General features: G+C 40.6%; 2 protein-coding genes across 2 annotated transcripts in view; both read right to left on the reverse strand.

The window, feature by feature from the left end:
* Positions 1-46: 46 nt before the first annotated feature.
* Positions 47-9,369, reverse strand: plch2b (phospholipase C, eta 2b). The gene is made up of 21 exons (XM_041033507.1): positions 9,018-9,369; positions 7,862-8,008; positions 6,917-7,160; positions 6,528-6,657; positions 5,471-5,641; positions 4,995-5,088; positions 4,673-4,876; positions 4,430-4,550; positions 4,141-4,312; positions 3,912-4,028; positions 3,744-3,827; positions 3,482-3,579; positions 3,300-3,388; positions 3,001-3,186; positions 2,798-2,905; positions 2,561-2,685; positions 2,373-2,457; positions 2,128-2,274; positions 1,901-1,980; positions 721-1,807; positions 47-51 (listed from the first exon to the last, which is right to left on the reverse strand). Exons 1-21 carry the CDS (start codon positions 9,367-9,369, stop codon positions 47-49), a joined length of 3,846 nt encoding a protein of 1,281 aa, XP_040889441.1.
* Positions 9,370-12,356: 2,987 nt separating this feature from the next.
* Positions 12,357-14,490, reverse strand: part of skib (v-ski avian sarcoma viral oncogene homolog b) — a 32,603-nt gene continuing 30,469 nt past the window's right edge. The window contains exon 7 of the mRNA XM_041034657.1: positions 12,357-14,486. Within this exon, the coding sequence (XP_040890591.1) occupies positions 14,265-14,486 (222 nt within the window). The 3' untranslated portion in view covers positions 12,357-14,264. The remainder of the gene's footprint in view (positions 14,487-14,490) is intronic.

Raw genomic sequence — 14,490 nt, forward strand, 5'->3', positions numbered from 1 at the left:
GCATTTTTTCACGGAAAAATTAACTTAAAAGTAGGTTTTGAATCTTCTAACCTGTAAAGGTGCATCAGAAAATTGGAAAAACTCACATTTTATTAAAATACAAATGCTACAGTTTCAATGAAAAAGCAAATGTTATAGTTTAAATATTATGAAAATAATTGTTGAAATGATCCATGTTTACACTTGAAAACTGATCCTTTTTACTAACAAATAATGATCATTTACTTTCTAGGTTTGCTGTTACTTTTTTATAACTCTACATCATGCTGTTTTGTACAGTTGGCAATGGCATCACATGATTTTAATTATTTCTTTTTAAAAAACTACTTCATGCATAAAAACTGTGTTGTTTGTAAACATTCCAGCAGCATGAATACAAGTGTGGATTGTAAACATTACAGCAGGCCTAAAACAATAAAAACGGTCTAATTGGGTAATTCTGCCTTGTGTCTTCCCATGTATCTAGAAAGAAAATCAGAACTGCTTTGTGACTCCGTCCCCTTGTCTTTGTTTGTCCTCCCACACCTCCTTTGTGTTGTAGTTGTTGCTCGTCTTCTTCAGCTTGTGAAGATGGAGTCACAGATTTGAACTGTCTAATCTACTAAACACAAAAAAAAAAAATAAAAACAAATAATAGGGTTTAATACAGCCACTGAACTTTTTTTTCATTTGTTCTTATTTTACTTTGCAAATATGAATCCCAAATTCCCCATGACTCACCATCTACAAAAAGCGGTGATTTACAGCGGAGTTCTCTCATCTTCTGGTCAAAAAGGGCCTTCATCTCCCTCTGCAGGGTACCCTCATGTGGCTCTGCGCCGGCCGGCACACAGGAGGGCACAAACTCCAGGCTGTCAGTGCTGCCGCCGCTGCTGCTGGATGTGCTGTCCGACAGGCAGAGACCGTTGGGTACGTGTCTCACCTGGTTTTTGTAGCTGCCATAGTTTTGTGCTCGCTGTGTCTGCCAGTGGAAAGCAGGCTTGCGGTTCACCATCGGTGTATGAGGAGAGGTAGTCTGTTTTCGAGGGCAACTGCGTGAGCGGGCCTTTGTTCGTATTGGGGTGGACGGTCGAGGGATGGCTGGAGCCTCTAAGGTCCGTCTCACCCTGGGTGGGGATGATGGAGGAATAAGTGGAGGAGATTTGGCTTCAGGCTGTGGCACTGGCTGAGGCTGTGGCTGAGGCTGGGGGAGTGAATCAGTCTGACACTGAGTTTCTGGTGGTCGCTCAGGTTCAGCAGCAGTTTCCTGTGCTGCTGGTAATCCCTCAGATGGTTCAGGCTCCTCTGATTCAAATGTCTGAATTGTCTCCTGCTCAGCACAGTTTGACTCTGGCGGTTCATTAAGTTCATTCTCCGATTCTTCTTGAATTAGATTTTGGCTGTCAGGAGCAGGACCATCAGGACAAGAAGCCTGGGAAGATGTCTCAAGGTCAAAGCTATCTCTCATCACACAGGGAGCAGCCCCCATGTGGTGGGAGTCAGTGGAGGACATCCGGCTGAAGATCCCTCTCCTTGTCTCTGGTGGTTCATGAATTTTAACTCTGTGAGCACGCCTCACTGGCTCACTCATGGCCCCTTTGTGGATGGCAGCCTTGGCTGCCGGCCCGTGTACCAGAGGAGACAGCTCCCCATTCCTGCTGTCCTGAGAGATGGTATCCAGATCCTTGCGGAAGTGCAGAGCACGTCCGTCTTCTGAGGACTGGACGGAAAAGTCCAGAGAAGGCTGCCTTTGATGACCCTTCATGTGCTTCTGTGCTGCTTTTTGGATGTGTTTTCTGGCAGCTTGTACCGCATTTGAGGGTTTTATCTGTTTAACAAAGGACACCAAAAGGTTTTAAGATATACTTTTCAGATAAAACTGTAATTAGATATGTGTGCTTATTATTTTGAAATTGCTCACCTTTCCTGTTATATCATTGATAGCGACATGAACAAAGATGGACGACTCCGCCATCCCCTCCAGGTACACATGCCGATAACCTGCAAATTGTGATTTTAAAAAAATTATGTTAAACTAAATTTCACTCATGTTAAAAGAATAATACATTTGGGGAAATATGCGTCTTTGCTTTGACTAATTAAACTCATGTGGAGAGTGCATCACAGATATCTTTTTATGCAATCTACCTGGCATCATACTGGTGAAAGCCACAGTCCTCTGTCCAATGAAATCTCGTCCAATAGGATCATGATCCCACACCTGGAAACGCACCAGGGCGATCTGCGGCATTTGAATACTGAAGACGAGGGTCTCCTCCCACATCGGGTTGAAACCTGAATGGCAGCAGAAGGGAAGTTATACAGACAGAAAAGCACAAAAGTTGACTTGATATGACATAATTTGCATTGACAGAGCGAGTTTGCACAGATACCATTATCATCCACCACCCTGGTCTGCTGCTTGGAACAATCAACAGGCAGACCGATAATCTCAACCTCCACAAAGGGATCAATGATCTGAAAGAGTGAAAACACGAAGAAAGGAACAGAATTTTAGTGATAAAACAATTTCTAAGGTTGATGGAGTAGCTATGATTCTATGTCTATATTTTGGCCTTACCTCTCCCCTGTCCCCAAACATTGAATCTTTAGGTTTGGGAAGCTGCTGTCCACTGATAATCTTTAGCACTAACTGAGTCTTTCTGTGTCCTGGTAGAGGATCTTCCAACATGGGGTTAAAGGCAGCTGAGAAAAAAAAAACAAAACAAAACAAAACAAAACAAAACAAGAAAAGTTACTGTGTCCTCACACAGGGGCAGCTGCCATTCACTCTTCACAGCCTGCAATATACACATACCTTTACACATGCACTTAGGCTTCAGAATATATCCACAGTTTCCATTGCTTGAGAACTTGGCTCGGTTCAATTCAAGCATACGTCCCTCAGTTTGATAGTTCATCGCAACTAAAATCAAACAAACATGTACACTAATGAAAAGCTGCAACATCTTATTGTTATTTTCTAAAACGAGGCCACATTGTAATCTCTGACGGTCTTACCCATATGGCATCCTGCATTCCAGTATGGTTGTGGGTTGAAGTTGCTTGAGTCCACTCTGTAGTTGGATGGGTAGACTCTTAGAAGCTGGCGCTGGTTGAAACGCACCAACTCACCCGGCTTCAGCTGTATGATCTGGTTCATAACAGTCTCGTTGAGGGATGATACCTGCCAACTGTTTGCAAAGGCTGCCAGACAGAAACAAAATAGCATCACACATCCATTGTCAAAAACTTACAATGGACTGGAAGATACACAGCATATGTGGCAAACGTTTTATTTTAATGTCTCTTGAATTTACCTTGTGTTTCTATGTCATGCACACGGACAGATTTTGTGTATTTCACCAGATCAGACAGAGCTCGAGACAGCCTCATTGTTTTCCTTTTCCTAATGGGACAGTTATAGACATACAAGTGTAACCAATAATATTAGGAACGTGAGATTGCTAAAACTTCTTAATTCAGTGAATAATAGTCTTACTTGGGATGGTAAACAATTTGAGTCCTCTCCCTGCTGCCGCTGTGGTCTGATTCTCCATCAGACATCGCCTTATTTTTGACTCGAATTTTCTTTTTCCTCTGAAAAAAAAAAAAAAAAAAAAAAAAATCTTTCTTTAATTCAGACAAGTCTAAACAATAGGCTGTCAGATTTATTATTTACATTTTTGTCACAGCTAGTGAGGTTAAAAATCAAATGGAGAGAAGATATTTAAGTAGCTAGATAAAATGAACAAATGTCAGACCTTCCGTTTGAAGCTCCTCATGATCGATCTGCCAAATCGTCTCTTCTTTTTGGGCTGATTGACAGAGGTAACATTATTCCCATCCTGAAACAGTCAGAGACAATATATTAATATGCATTATCTTTCTATCTATCCATCTCTCTATCTATGGTTCAAGGTTTAACTAGCCTGTGGGTTATCATCATCATCATCATCGTCTTCCTCCTCTTCCTCATCACCAGTGTCTTCATCAGACACATCACCTTCTTCTGCATCAGGGTCAAGATTTGCTGGCAGTTTTTTGCCCTGAAAACCAACAATCATTTTATTCATTTTCATTGTGTATGTTTTACTACTTTTACTTTGTGTGAGTCCCTTCAGCACTTAACATATCGCGTGTTGCTTCAAACAACTTTACCTTGACTAAAACCTTCCCTTTCAGGATCTCAGGGGAAGGCAGCTTCTTGCATTCATGCACATTGACACTGGACAGGTCCAGTTTGTCCTGCAGCACTTCTCTCAGATACTCAGCCATCTTTTTCTGCTGAGGCACAGTGCAGTGGTTCTCTATGGACAAGATCACTGGGTACCTGGGGGTGAGGTGAGGATGCCTGAATTACTGAGCTAGCATGGTTTACAGGAATGATGCTTTTTACTGTAATAGGTTGTCGGACTGTATCACTCTATCAGGACCCAGAACGACTTACTGTGATTTTGTGAAGGCATATTTGTTGATTGTTTCAATTACATCTTTGAAGAGAATTTTGGATGTTAAGGTGTAACCGTGATGGATAATGGGCTCCCCATCTGGACCATCCCAGCAGTCCACTGAAAGAAAGAAAGAAAGAAAGAAAGAAAGAAAGAAAATGCATCACCTGGAGTGTGAGGCCTGTGTTTTGATGAAATTACAGCGAAGAGAGCTAAACCTCTTTTGTTTTGCAGGCTCTTACCCTCCACACAGCGACAGCCAGCCTGGAGAACATAGGCGTACATTTCCACTCTAGACTGAGACAACAGCTGGTCTCCTGTCAGGTAGGTGTTGTGTGATGTGGCAATAAAGTAGTTACACAGGGGCTGCGTCATGTCCTGGTTCACCTGATTGTGCTCAGGGTTGAAGATGTCACCTGCAGGACTCCGCATGTAGTTGGTGAAACCTGAATGAAGAAAGTTTCAGACCAGGTGTTTTTTTTTTGTATGTTGATGTCAAGTCTAGTCCAAGTGACGTGTGATGTTACTGATGCTTCATTTGTCATATATGGGAATTTGCCATACCATCGATACCCAGTACCATACGCTGCAGGTTCTCCGGACATGGCTCGAACTTTGCCACTATGTCAACTAGATGCTCTTTGGTCAGGCCTCTCATCTGCAAATAACACAACATTAGGAATCATCAATCATCATCTTTTTGGTTAAAGGGCTCAAAATTTAACACATATGTTTTCACTGGTTTGGAAATGTTCTGTTTCTTTTAAATAGAGGCTTAAACCTTTTGTTTGTCACTGCCTTCTATTAACTCAAAGTGAGAAACTCATACTTTTATTCAACCATTTTATCGAGTAACAGTCAGTCACATTGGATGAATACTGTTGAAAAAAATTCTCACCATGAACTGTGTTGAAAATGGGGTCTGTTTTGATGAACATCTTAAGTATAATAATTTTTTTAAAAAGAAATACACACAAAAAGGTGTTCTTTTCTCCTGAAATGACAGATCTGTGTGATTATTTCTACTCAGTTTGTTGTACCTTCTGTTCATTTTCCAGAAAGCGTGCAAGGTCGTGGAGATCCAGGACTTCTTTCTGATTGCTGTAGGAGATCATTATCAGGTAGAGGTCTCTGCGTGTGGAAATCATCTTGTAGAACGAACAGAATTCTTCAAAGCCCAAAGAGCCTTGGTTCTCGTCTGTGTCTGCTTCCTACAGATAGCGACAAAAGTGTTTTTGAGCCAGAGATAACTCTCCCGGTATGTATGATTTGAGATAACCACCCTGCCAAAGAAAATATGTACCACCATATACCCATCCGAAGGATATATCTCTGTGGATAGTGAGCTACTGAACTAAAGCAAAGTTGAGGTGCAGCTGAAGCCATCTGTTCAACGGTGGCCATGTGGTCTTCTTATGGCACTTTCCTGCAAAAATACTGTATATACATATTTATCTGCTAATTCCATCTCCACTGCTTATATGAGAAAAAGCATGTGAAGATTACATTGAGGCCCTCATTTCGCCCCACCCAAAATATCAGTGCATTAAGGAATCATTTAATTGCACTATCCAGACATCATGTATCAAACCTGTCCAGCTGATGCCCTGGTTTCAGAACATTTTTTCTAGATGCCATGTTTTGCCATATACAAACCTCTTCATTCATTTTTAGCCATGCTAACATTAGCATGCTAACATGCTTAATAAATATGGTGACCATGGTAAACACCAGCACTGTAAGCATGCTAGTATGCAGACAATAGCATTTAGCGCATGGCACAGTTGTGCTGAGTATAGCTTCACAGAGCTGTTTGCATGGCTGTAGGCTCTTAGCCTTGTTTATATTCTTTGGTGACTGTACATTATTCAAATAGAGGCATCAGTCAAGTCACCAGTTAAATCATTTAGCCTAATACAGTATGTTTTACAGCCATGTAGCCCCAATTTAATGAATCAACATCTCCAGTTAGGAGATATTAATATTAGTCATACTAGTTTACTAAAAATTAGAGCTCAGGGGTAGCTTTGATGGTGGATCATGCACATGAAATCTGCAGCAGCTTTCACGATTAAACTTTGTAGCTCTAAGTCTTACTTGAAACATCTCCCTGACTTTCTGTTTGGGTAAATTCACATTGAGTTTGTGGAGCAGCTGGTGAACCTCTCCAATGCTCAAGGTGCCATCTCCGTTTTTGTCGGCCTCAGAGAAGGTCTGCTGTAACCACGTAAGGCTGCAGTCAAGGAGGAAACTACAAGGATAATGATCAGGTCAGTTCATGTGTGTTGTTCTGTCACAGTGTGTTTATCATCGCTTTTAGGCTAAATAATCAGTTGAAGCTCTGTAAAGCGCTTTAAGACTATTTTGATTGTGGAAGGCTCTATATAAATAAAATTGAATTGAACTGAACTGAACATGAAGTGATGTGTTTATCATGTTGTCACTTAGAGACTGAACATATGCATGAGTGGCTGGATAAAGGATATTGATCTCGAGTGCGTTGCCTCCGGGCCAAACTGTCTTCATCACTGATACCAGCCATGAGGTATTTCAGCCCAGTGATCCAGGTGCGGGCTTCCTCTGCATTCGTGGAGACCAGGTCCAGGGACTTCACACGCTCCCCATAGTAAATACTGAAGCAGCAGTTTGGGTCGAAACGGTTGTCTGCGTACCGCCTGAAGATCTCCGATCTTTTCCCCTCACACACTTCATGGATGGAATCAATAGTTACTGAAACAGATAATCAAGGAAGGTTGTAGTGATCATTCAGAGCTTTCTATCATTTTAAATCAAGTGTTTGTTCGGATTAATGGTTCCAGTGATTGTCTTCAGACATGTAAACCAGTCCTTTATCAGAAGTTACATCTTAGTACTGTGTCCATTTATCTGCCAGCGTCTCTCATTAGCTTTACATAAAGTTTCATTATGCAGTTTCTTTTTCAGGATAAACAGGGCTATTTAAAAATAAAGAAATATTTGATGTAAGTAAGTAAAATGCATTTTATTGTAATACACAGGGTATCAAAATGATTGCACATTATAGAATAGCAAACCTACAGAATGCACAATGGTATAAAACCAAACTTTTAGGCACAAATATTGCGTTTATCACACTAACAACACATAAAGACGGGTCACAATCAAATGTGATTTTGCTCAGAGGGACAAGAGTTGTTGATCTCACAATATACTAATAAGTTGATGTGAAAGCCCAGCCTAAACAGAGGATGGGACACTGTGTTTCTGTGGCCCCAATGAAAGAAGAGGAGGCTCAATCTATTTATTCCCCTCCTAATCTTTGATAGATCTAATTTGTCCATTAGTGATGACCATGTGATCAGTGAGGAACAGTTTGATCTTGAGGGCTACATCAATACCAAAACCATCCACAAGAGTAGCCAGCTGATAAATTCAGAGTGGTGATGGCTCACTTTTGGCCTTGTCGTGTTTCCTGGAGGGCCGCCATCGGATGCAGGACTTGTGCTCGTCCAGGTAAAAGAATCGAACCAGTCCTTTCTTCTTCCCCTTCAGTTTGGTCATCTGAGTGCCAGTCTGCATGGTGCACATACACCTCTCCACTACATGAGAGCACAAGGAGATACATCATTTATCAATGGTTAAATGGTAGTCCTTCTCTGCTTGTCAAACTCATCAGAAATTCACTGGGATGATCATACTGTCATTTATTTTGCCCAAATATCAGATGAAGTCCATTCAAGCTGCGTTTCTGTGAGTTTTTATGTGAAATCTAGTACATTGGTGCTTAAGATTGTCCATTTTTTCCCACAGATTTTGTCAAGTGCCTAGTCTTTATTCTAAATATTATTGAGACAATGTTTAATATGTGAAATATAGCACTGCATATGTTATTTTGTGCAGGAAGACGTAATGACAAACTAAAGGGAATCCCCAAAGCAGCTGAGACAAGTAGAGGTTTACCATCAAGCACTTGTTTATGAGATTATAGGCTGCGTCACAGGATTTAAGAAGCTGTTTATGTGTTAATGATAACACACACACGAAAGAAAAGATACACAACCTAAAAATGCTTATTGTCTAAAAAACAAATCAGTCAATTATCAGCTGCCTCACAAGGATTTAAAGAATTTCTCGACACTTTGTTCAAATTTGAATGGTGGGTTTATAGTACTTTTCTGAAATGGAATGAAATGTGAGGTCCAGCAATTTTCATGTAACCTTCAGGACATCCTTCTTCATGTTGAAGTGGTGTGATTGTTTTGTGTGCTGAGAGCAGGTAACCTTTGTTTGTAATCTGAAGCTCAGATACATGTGACGCAACCTGGCACATCATTTAGGCTAATCCTACAGGATTGTCCACTGCCCATATGCCCATTATCTACTCACAGGCTTCCCTGCTTCCCTATTCTGTTAAATGTGGAACGCCCACATTTTGGATAATATTTACAAGAAGATAGCATTGTAAAAGTTACAAATTCACAGATTGTTGTTTTAAATTATCCCATTAACGTCATATGTGTAGCTTCATGCTAAACAACCTGTTGACATTCTGCGGCAATTTAAGTGTTTTAAAGCAAAATTATTTCATGAGTCATTAGCGAGTCTTACCTATCTGACCCAACCTCCATTTTGGCTGTGCAACCACACTGCCACCAATCCAGAAAAACTCCTCTGCGAGTCTAGATATGGATGCTTTCTGCCAGAGTTTTGGGGAGCTCATGATGGATGGGGTGGGCGAATTCAAGGGGCTTGAGGCCTGTTTCGCCTGATGGAATGAGCCCTTGGCTAGCGAGGGGGAGAACATTCCTGATGACAAAGATCCCAAAGACTGAAATGTGGTCTTCTTGGGTGACAGAGAAGACAGTGGTTGGCTGCCACTCAGCCCTGGAGACAGAGGGGCCATTGCTGGGGTGATGTTCATCCCTGAATCATACATTTGAGTCCAACTATCCTGTCCCATTCACACCGCACGAACCCACCTTCCTCCTCATTCTGCTGGGCTCTTCAGCAAAGTTTGTTTATTGGACAGCTTCTCTCATGCAGCTTGTGTCAGCATATCCTCCTCTTCCAGTTAAAGTCTTCCCACAAGGGATAAGGGAACAAAGTATCCCATCCTGAAGGTTCATTCTTCATCATCCTGTGTTCAGTGATCCAGTGTAGCAGCCATGGATTCTTTTATATTTATTGTTTCAGAGAACGCTTGCAGAGAGGAAGTGTGCAACATGTGTCAGTCACTAAATCTTCCTCAAGCTGTAATCCTGGAGTGAGACTTCAGCCCTGCTTTCATGGAGGGATTTTCACGCAACCAGTAAGCCTCTGAAGAACGAGAGTGGGATAGGAAGGGTTCACATATTAATTTAACTACACTTACAGCAGTCCTAATAATTACAGAATATATAAAACATATTTGATACTTTTAATAAACTGTTGTTAGGAGAGACAGTGTTAGGAGTTAAGCTCAGACTGGTGCATTTTAATATTAGCAAACAGAAATTATCCACTCTTCAACTGTGTGCAATGATGTCCCCCTAGAGGTAACTGTGTGACACACAGTCTATGTATACATACTGTATAACTAACATCATGTGACTATACATAATGAGTTCCAATGAAATTTTAAAGCGTTTAAGAGTAGAGTTACTTCACAAAAGAAAGATGTATATTTAAATAATAATATATTTAAAGATGTATACTTAAATTGCTCCCCTGGGACAAATAAAGTTATCTGAATCTGAATCTGGTATTTCAAACTTTTGGTTTTACTTGAAAGACTCTACACTCTCATAGAAAACCCACACAGTTGACTCGTATACCTGATTACACCGCTACACACAGAAAACCTTCTTACTCCTCTTTAAGTCTTTGTTGCACCTGTCAGGGCAGGACAACTTACCTTACCTTACACAATTTATATCAGTCTGACAATTTTACATAATAGACCTTTTCCACTGCCGGCAGTTTGACTTGAAAAACCACAGGTGGAATTAATAACGTTAACGTGGAATGCAGCCATCATTCATGCTGCTAAATACACCTGTGCTTTTCCTGCTTTGACATGTCAAAAAGTCTGCTGTGAGAACACTCTGTACCTGGCTTTGCTCCATTTACAGTTTGTGTGGCATATAAAATTGTTGTCAGGGAAACAACGACTAATAAATACCAGGTGTGCAGCTGACATCAAAGTAGAAAACGCACAGGTGTAAATCTTTTGAATCCATTTACCTGCTTCAGTTTTCGCGTCCTGAAATTGTGCACGCCTGCTTACTTACTAACTGATCCATGGACCAGCACCTGTGACGTCACCCAGTGGTTTCGGGGAGTCGGTTCTGTGACCAAACCATGGGCATTTGAGCTGCGCCATCTTGGATTTTAGTGGGAGTGTACTCTCCATATTTGGCGAAGAGGCGGTTACCCTACGGGTCAGCCGGGGTCAGCCGGCCGAGAACCTGGCCACTTAGCTCGGAACAACCGAGCTAGGCTAAGGCTAATCAGCTACACTAACAAGCTAAGCGGCAGCTATATGCAGCTACATCCACCACACAACAGTCCCCGAGTCCGACCCGACTAGCTCAACCCCGTGCGACCGCGACACACAGCATACAACAGCGATCATAATGTTGCTGCTGTGTTTTAAACATGGCTGTTTAAAATAAAGAGGTTTAAGGTGGAGCTGCAGGGTTTGGTGGAGTTGTGGGGGGAAATTTATTTCTAGCCTATTATATATATGTGTGAAACAATAATTATTATTTCATATTAATAAAATATATTAGAACGTTAAAAACATTATTATTGTCGTTGTTATTAAAGATTACAATAAATAATAATAATATAAAATGTTTAATATTTAATATTTACCGGCTTTCACCGCTGCCTCCACCCACTATCCACTTACAGTTACAGCTGCACAAACAACAGCAGCCGCTTACTGACGGAGCTGCTATGTCCATGCAATGTCGGACTTAATAACGAAATAAAATTGTAGCCTAGTATTCCCGCAATAAACGGACTCTGAGAGCACATTATTAGCTGCTCCGGGCCTCTATCTGTATCAGCGGCGACCACAAATCGGCAAAAGCCAGCGGCAAAATATGCTAATACATGCAAATTAGTGCAAACATCCAGGTAAAATAGTGAGAAATGTACTTACTGAAAAAACTGCAACACAGACTCCTTCGACGGACGGTTACTACAGTCTACACTACAACAAGCCCTATATGTCACAAAAACCTATTAGAACATTGGCAAACAAACACGGACACTGCAGCCCCTGTCAACCGCTGGATGCAGCCGCCTAGCTCAGCCGATGCTTTAGCAAAGAGCTAACTGCCAGTGCCTGTCTATGGGGCTGTCACTCAACGTAACCAAGCCCTAATTTACGTAAGAATTTTAAGCCTAAATAACACTAAAACGGTAGTGGTACAACCCCCCGCCCCCCCACCGGGCTGTAAATATGTTTTTTTAGGCTGTAAAGTTGGCTATTTTAACATGGGGGTCAATGGAGAATTGCTCACTTCTGGAGCCAACCCCAGCGGCAGCCGAGGAACTGCAGCTTTTTGAACGCGGAAGTGATCCTCACTGACCTCACTCATCCTCACTGCTGAAATCTACAACTCCCCCCTTGATTGTAAACCAAATACTGTCCAAATTTTGGTGATTAAAAATCATAGTTATCAGGATTGATTCTCTAGGCACAATGGACTATCCATTAGTTGTTGAGCTATTTACAAAAAACAAAGAAAAATGTCAACCTGTTGGTGCACTGGATGAAAAATCAAACTATCATAAAGTCAATAGGATTAATCTCCTGGGGAACATGAATGTCTGTATAAAACTTAATGGCAACCCATCCAATAATTGCTGTTTGCTAAAAATACAACCACAAACACACAAACGCACAAACACTGATCATACTGTAGTGGGAAAAAAAAAACCCTCCTCAGAACCCTGTAGGATTCATTTAGATTTTAATGGTTATTATACAAGTTTTCCGAAGGAGAAAGAAAACATTGAAACAAGAGGCAAGTGAAACCCCATTTCCAAACCAAAACTACAACAGCATCAGCTAACAAAATGGATATTGCTATTACACTGTACCCAACAAATACTGAGCGAGGGTATCATAATGATAAGACATAAAAGTGTTTCTTGTCTAAATATACGAGAGCACCTAAGGTTGAAACAGTGAGAAGGTGTTGCTTCTCTATGTGATGAGGGAGCTGGAGGTGCAGAGAATTCAAATTCATTATTCAGTTTTTGGTCTGTGGTGCAATATATACTCTATAATTCATCAAATAATAAAGATCTTCTCAAATAAACGAAATCAAGGGAGAAATTATAATATTCTGCTTCATGTGTCAAACCTACAAAAACTACTAATAGGTCAAGTTCACGACTATTTATGGTTTACCATCCGTTCTGGTAAATGCCCTGTGATTGCAATGATACTCAGGGATACAACAACGAAATTGCAGTTTTGCAAATCCAAATATAGTCTCTTTTTGGTTTCAAGTAAGAGCAAAAAATAATATTCATAATCAGTTTAAGTCTGGAGCAAGCAAACATACCAACAAATATCTTATTTACAATATCATTGTATTTACATCAGAGGATACTGAGGGAAAGTGTGTTTAAATTCAAAGTTCAGGTTAACTTGTGATTTGAAAATGTAACAGGGAGTACAATGCACAATGCAAGGTTCTTTTCTTTAAAAAGTGCAATTCCTTTTCTTAAAGTAAAAAAATATATATCCATATTTTGTATATATGTAGAAATGTTGTTCATATAAACAGCATTTATTGATTTAAGAGCCCTAAAACCAGTGACTAAAAATGAATGCTTTCTGTTGATAGGCAGCAAATTATTATAGAATATAAATTATTTAACAATACGCAATAGAAAATCAGAAGTACCGCATTTCAACAAATACAGACAGCTATTGGAGTTATTTTTTTTCCTTTTTTTTCCTTTTCTTTTAGGAGGGCGTTTTTAGACTTATCTGCACTAATGTGGGCAAGAATATTTACTATTTATCAGATGGTTTGGTTGCAAAAACATTACTGGAAAACAATGTTCGAACAACAAACAAAGTTGCATCATAATATTAAAAAGTAACACTTCCATAAAATATCTAAAGCATAAAACAGTGGTGGACCTGAAGGCAGCCCACGTAACCTCCAATACTTCAGGTTTATAAAATACAAAAGGTAGACAAGCCGGTATACACGCGTACATGTTTGTATATGGATGTTTTCTCTTGCCTGTGGAATAACAGTGCTGCGCAAGCAATAGTTCTTAAAAAGTACATCCTCTACACAGTTATAAAAAGCAAGCTGATATTAAAAGTAAATAGTGGTAAACTGGTGTCTCTTGTTTCCAGTGGTCTGCAACGACACCTCTGAGTGTACCAGTATTTTGTGGCACCAAGAGTTTCATCATCTGCTCATGTTTCACCAGGCGCAACATGTTTCTTCCCTTCATATTCAAGTACTGTTATGTGGCTATATTTGCACATCTTAGAATAGCTTATACCAAAATAAAATCCTTGGACAGCGTCAGGTGTCTAACCGAGGGCTCTGACGTCACTGGAGAGATGTGGTCATCGCTAAAGAAGTCTTTCTTAGTTTCACGCTCTAAAACATGCTGAAACATCATGCTACTTTCCAGTTCATTTCATTAAATTCATATATTGTCATAATAATATTGATTATCATCATATCATATTATATATGACAGATTTTTCCTCTACAACAACTGACTTTGCATTTTGCTGAGTGTCCCTAAAAGGAGGTGCAACAAAGTCCTTTTCTCATGCTCCTTTTGTTTTGAGTCCTTTTCTCCAGTTTTGAATGTGCAACTTTAGGATCCATTGGTGAGTTGTGTGGTCTGTCTGTGTGTGTCTGTGTTTGCGTCCTTGGAGTCTCCAGGAGAGCTGCTGTTGTCCTGCCGTGCCAGCTGGATTTGCAGGTCTTTAACAACACACTCCAGGCTCTGCCGAGCTTCTCTCTCCTGCTGAAGCTCTTGCCTCAGCTGCTCGCGATCGGCTTCTGCTTGCTGTAGCTGCACATGCAATTCTTCAATCTGC

The sequence above is a fragment of the Toxotes jaculatrix genome, chromosome 3 (assembly GCF_017976425.1).
Source record: "Toxotes jaculatrix isolate fToxJac2 chromosome 3, fToxJac2.pri, whole genome shotgun sequence".
In the NCBI taxonomy this organism is placed as follows: Eukaryota; Metazoa; Chordata; class Actinopteri; family Toxotidae; genus Toxotes; species Toxotes jaculatrix.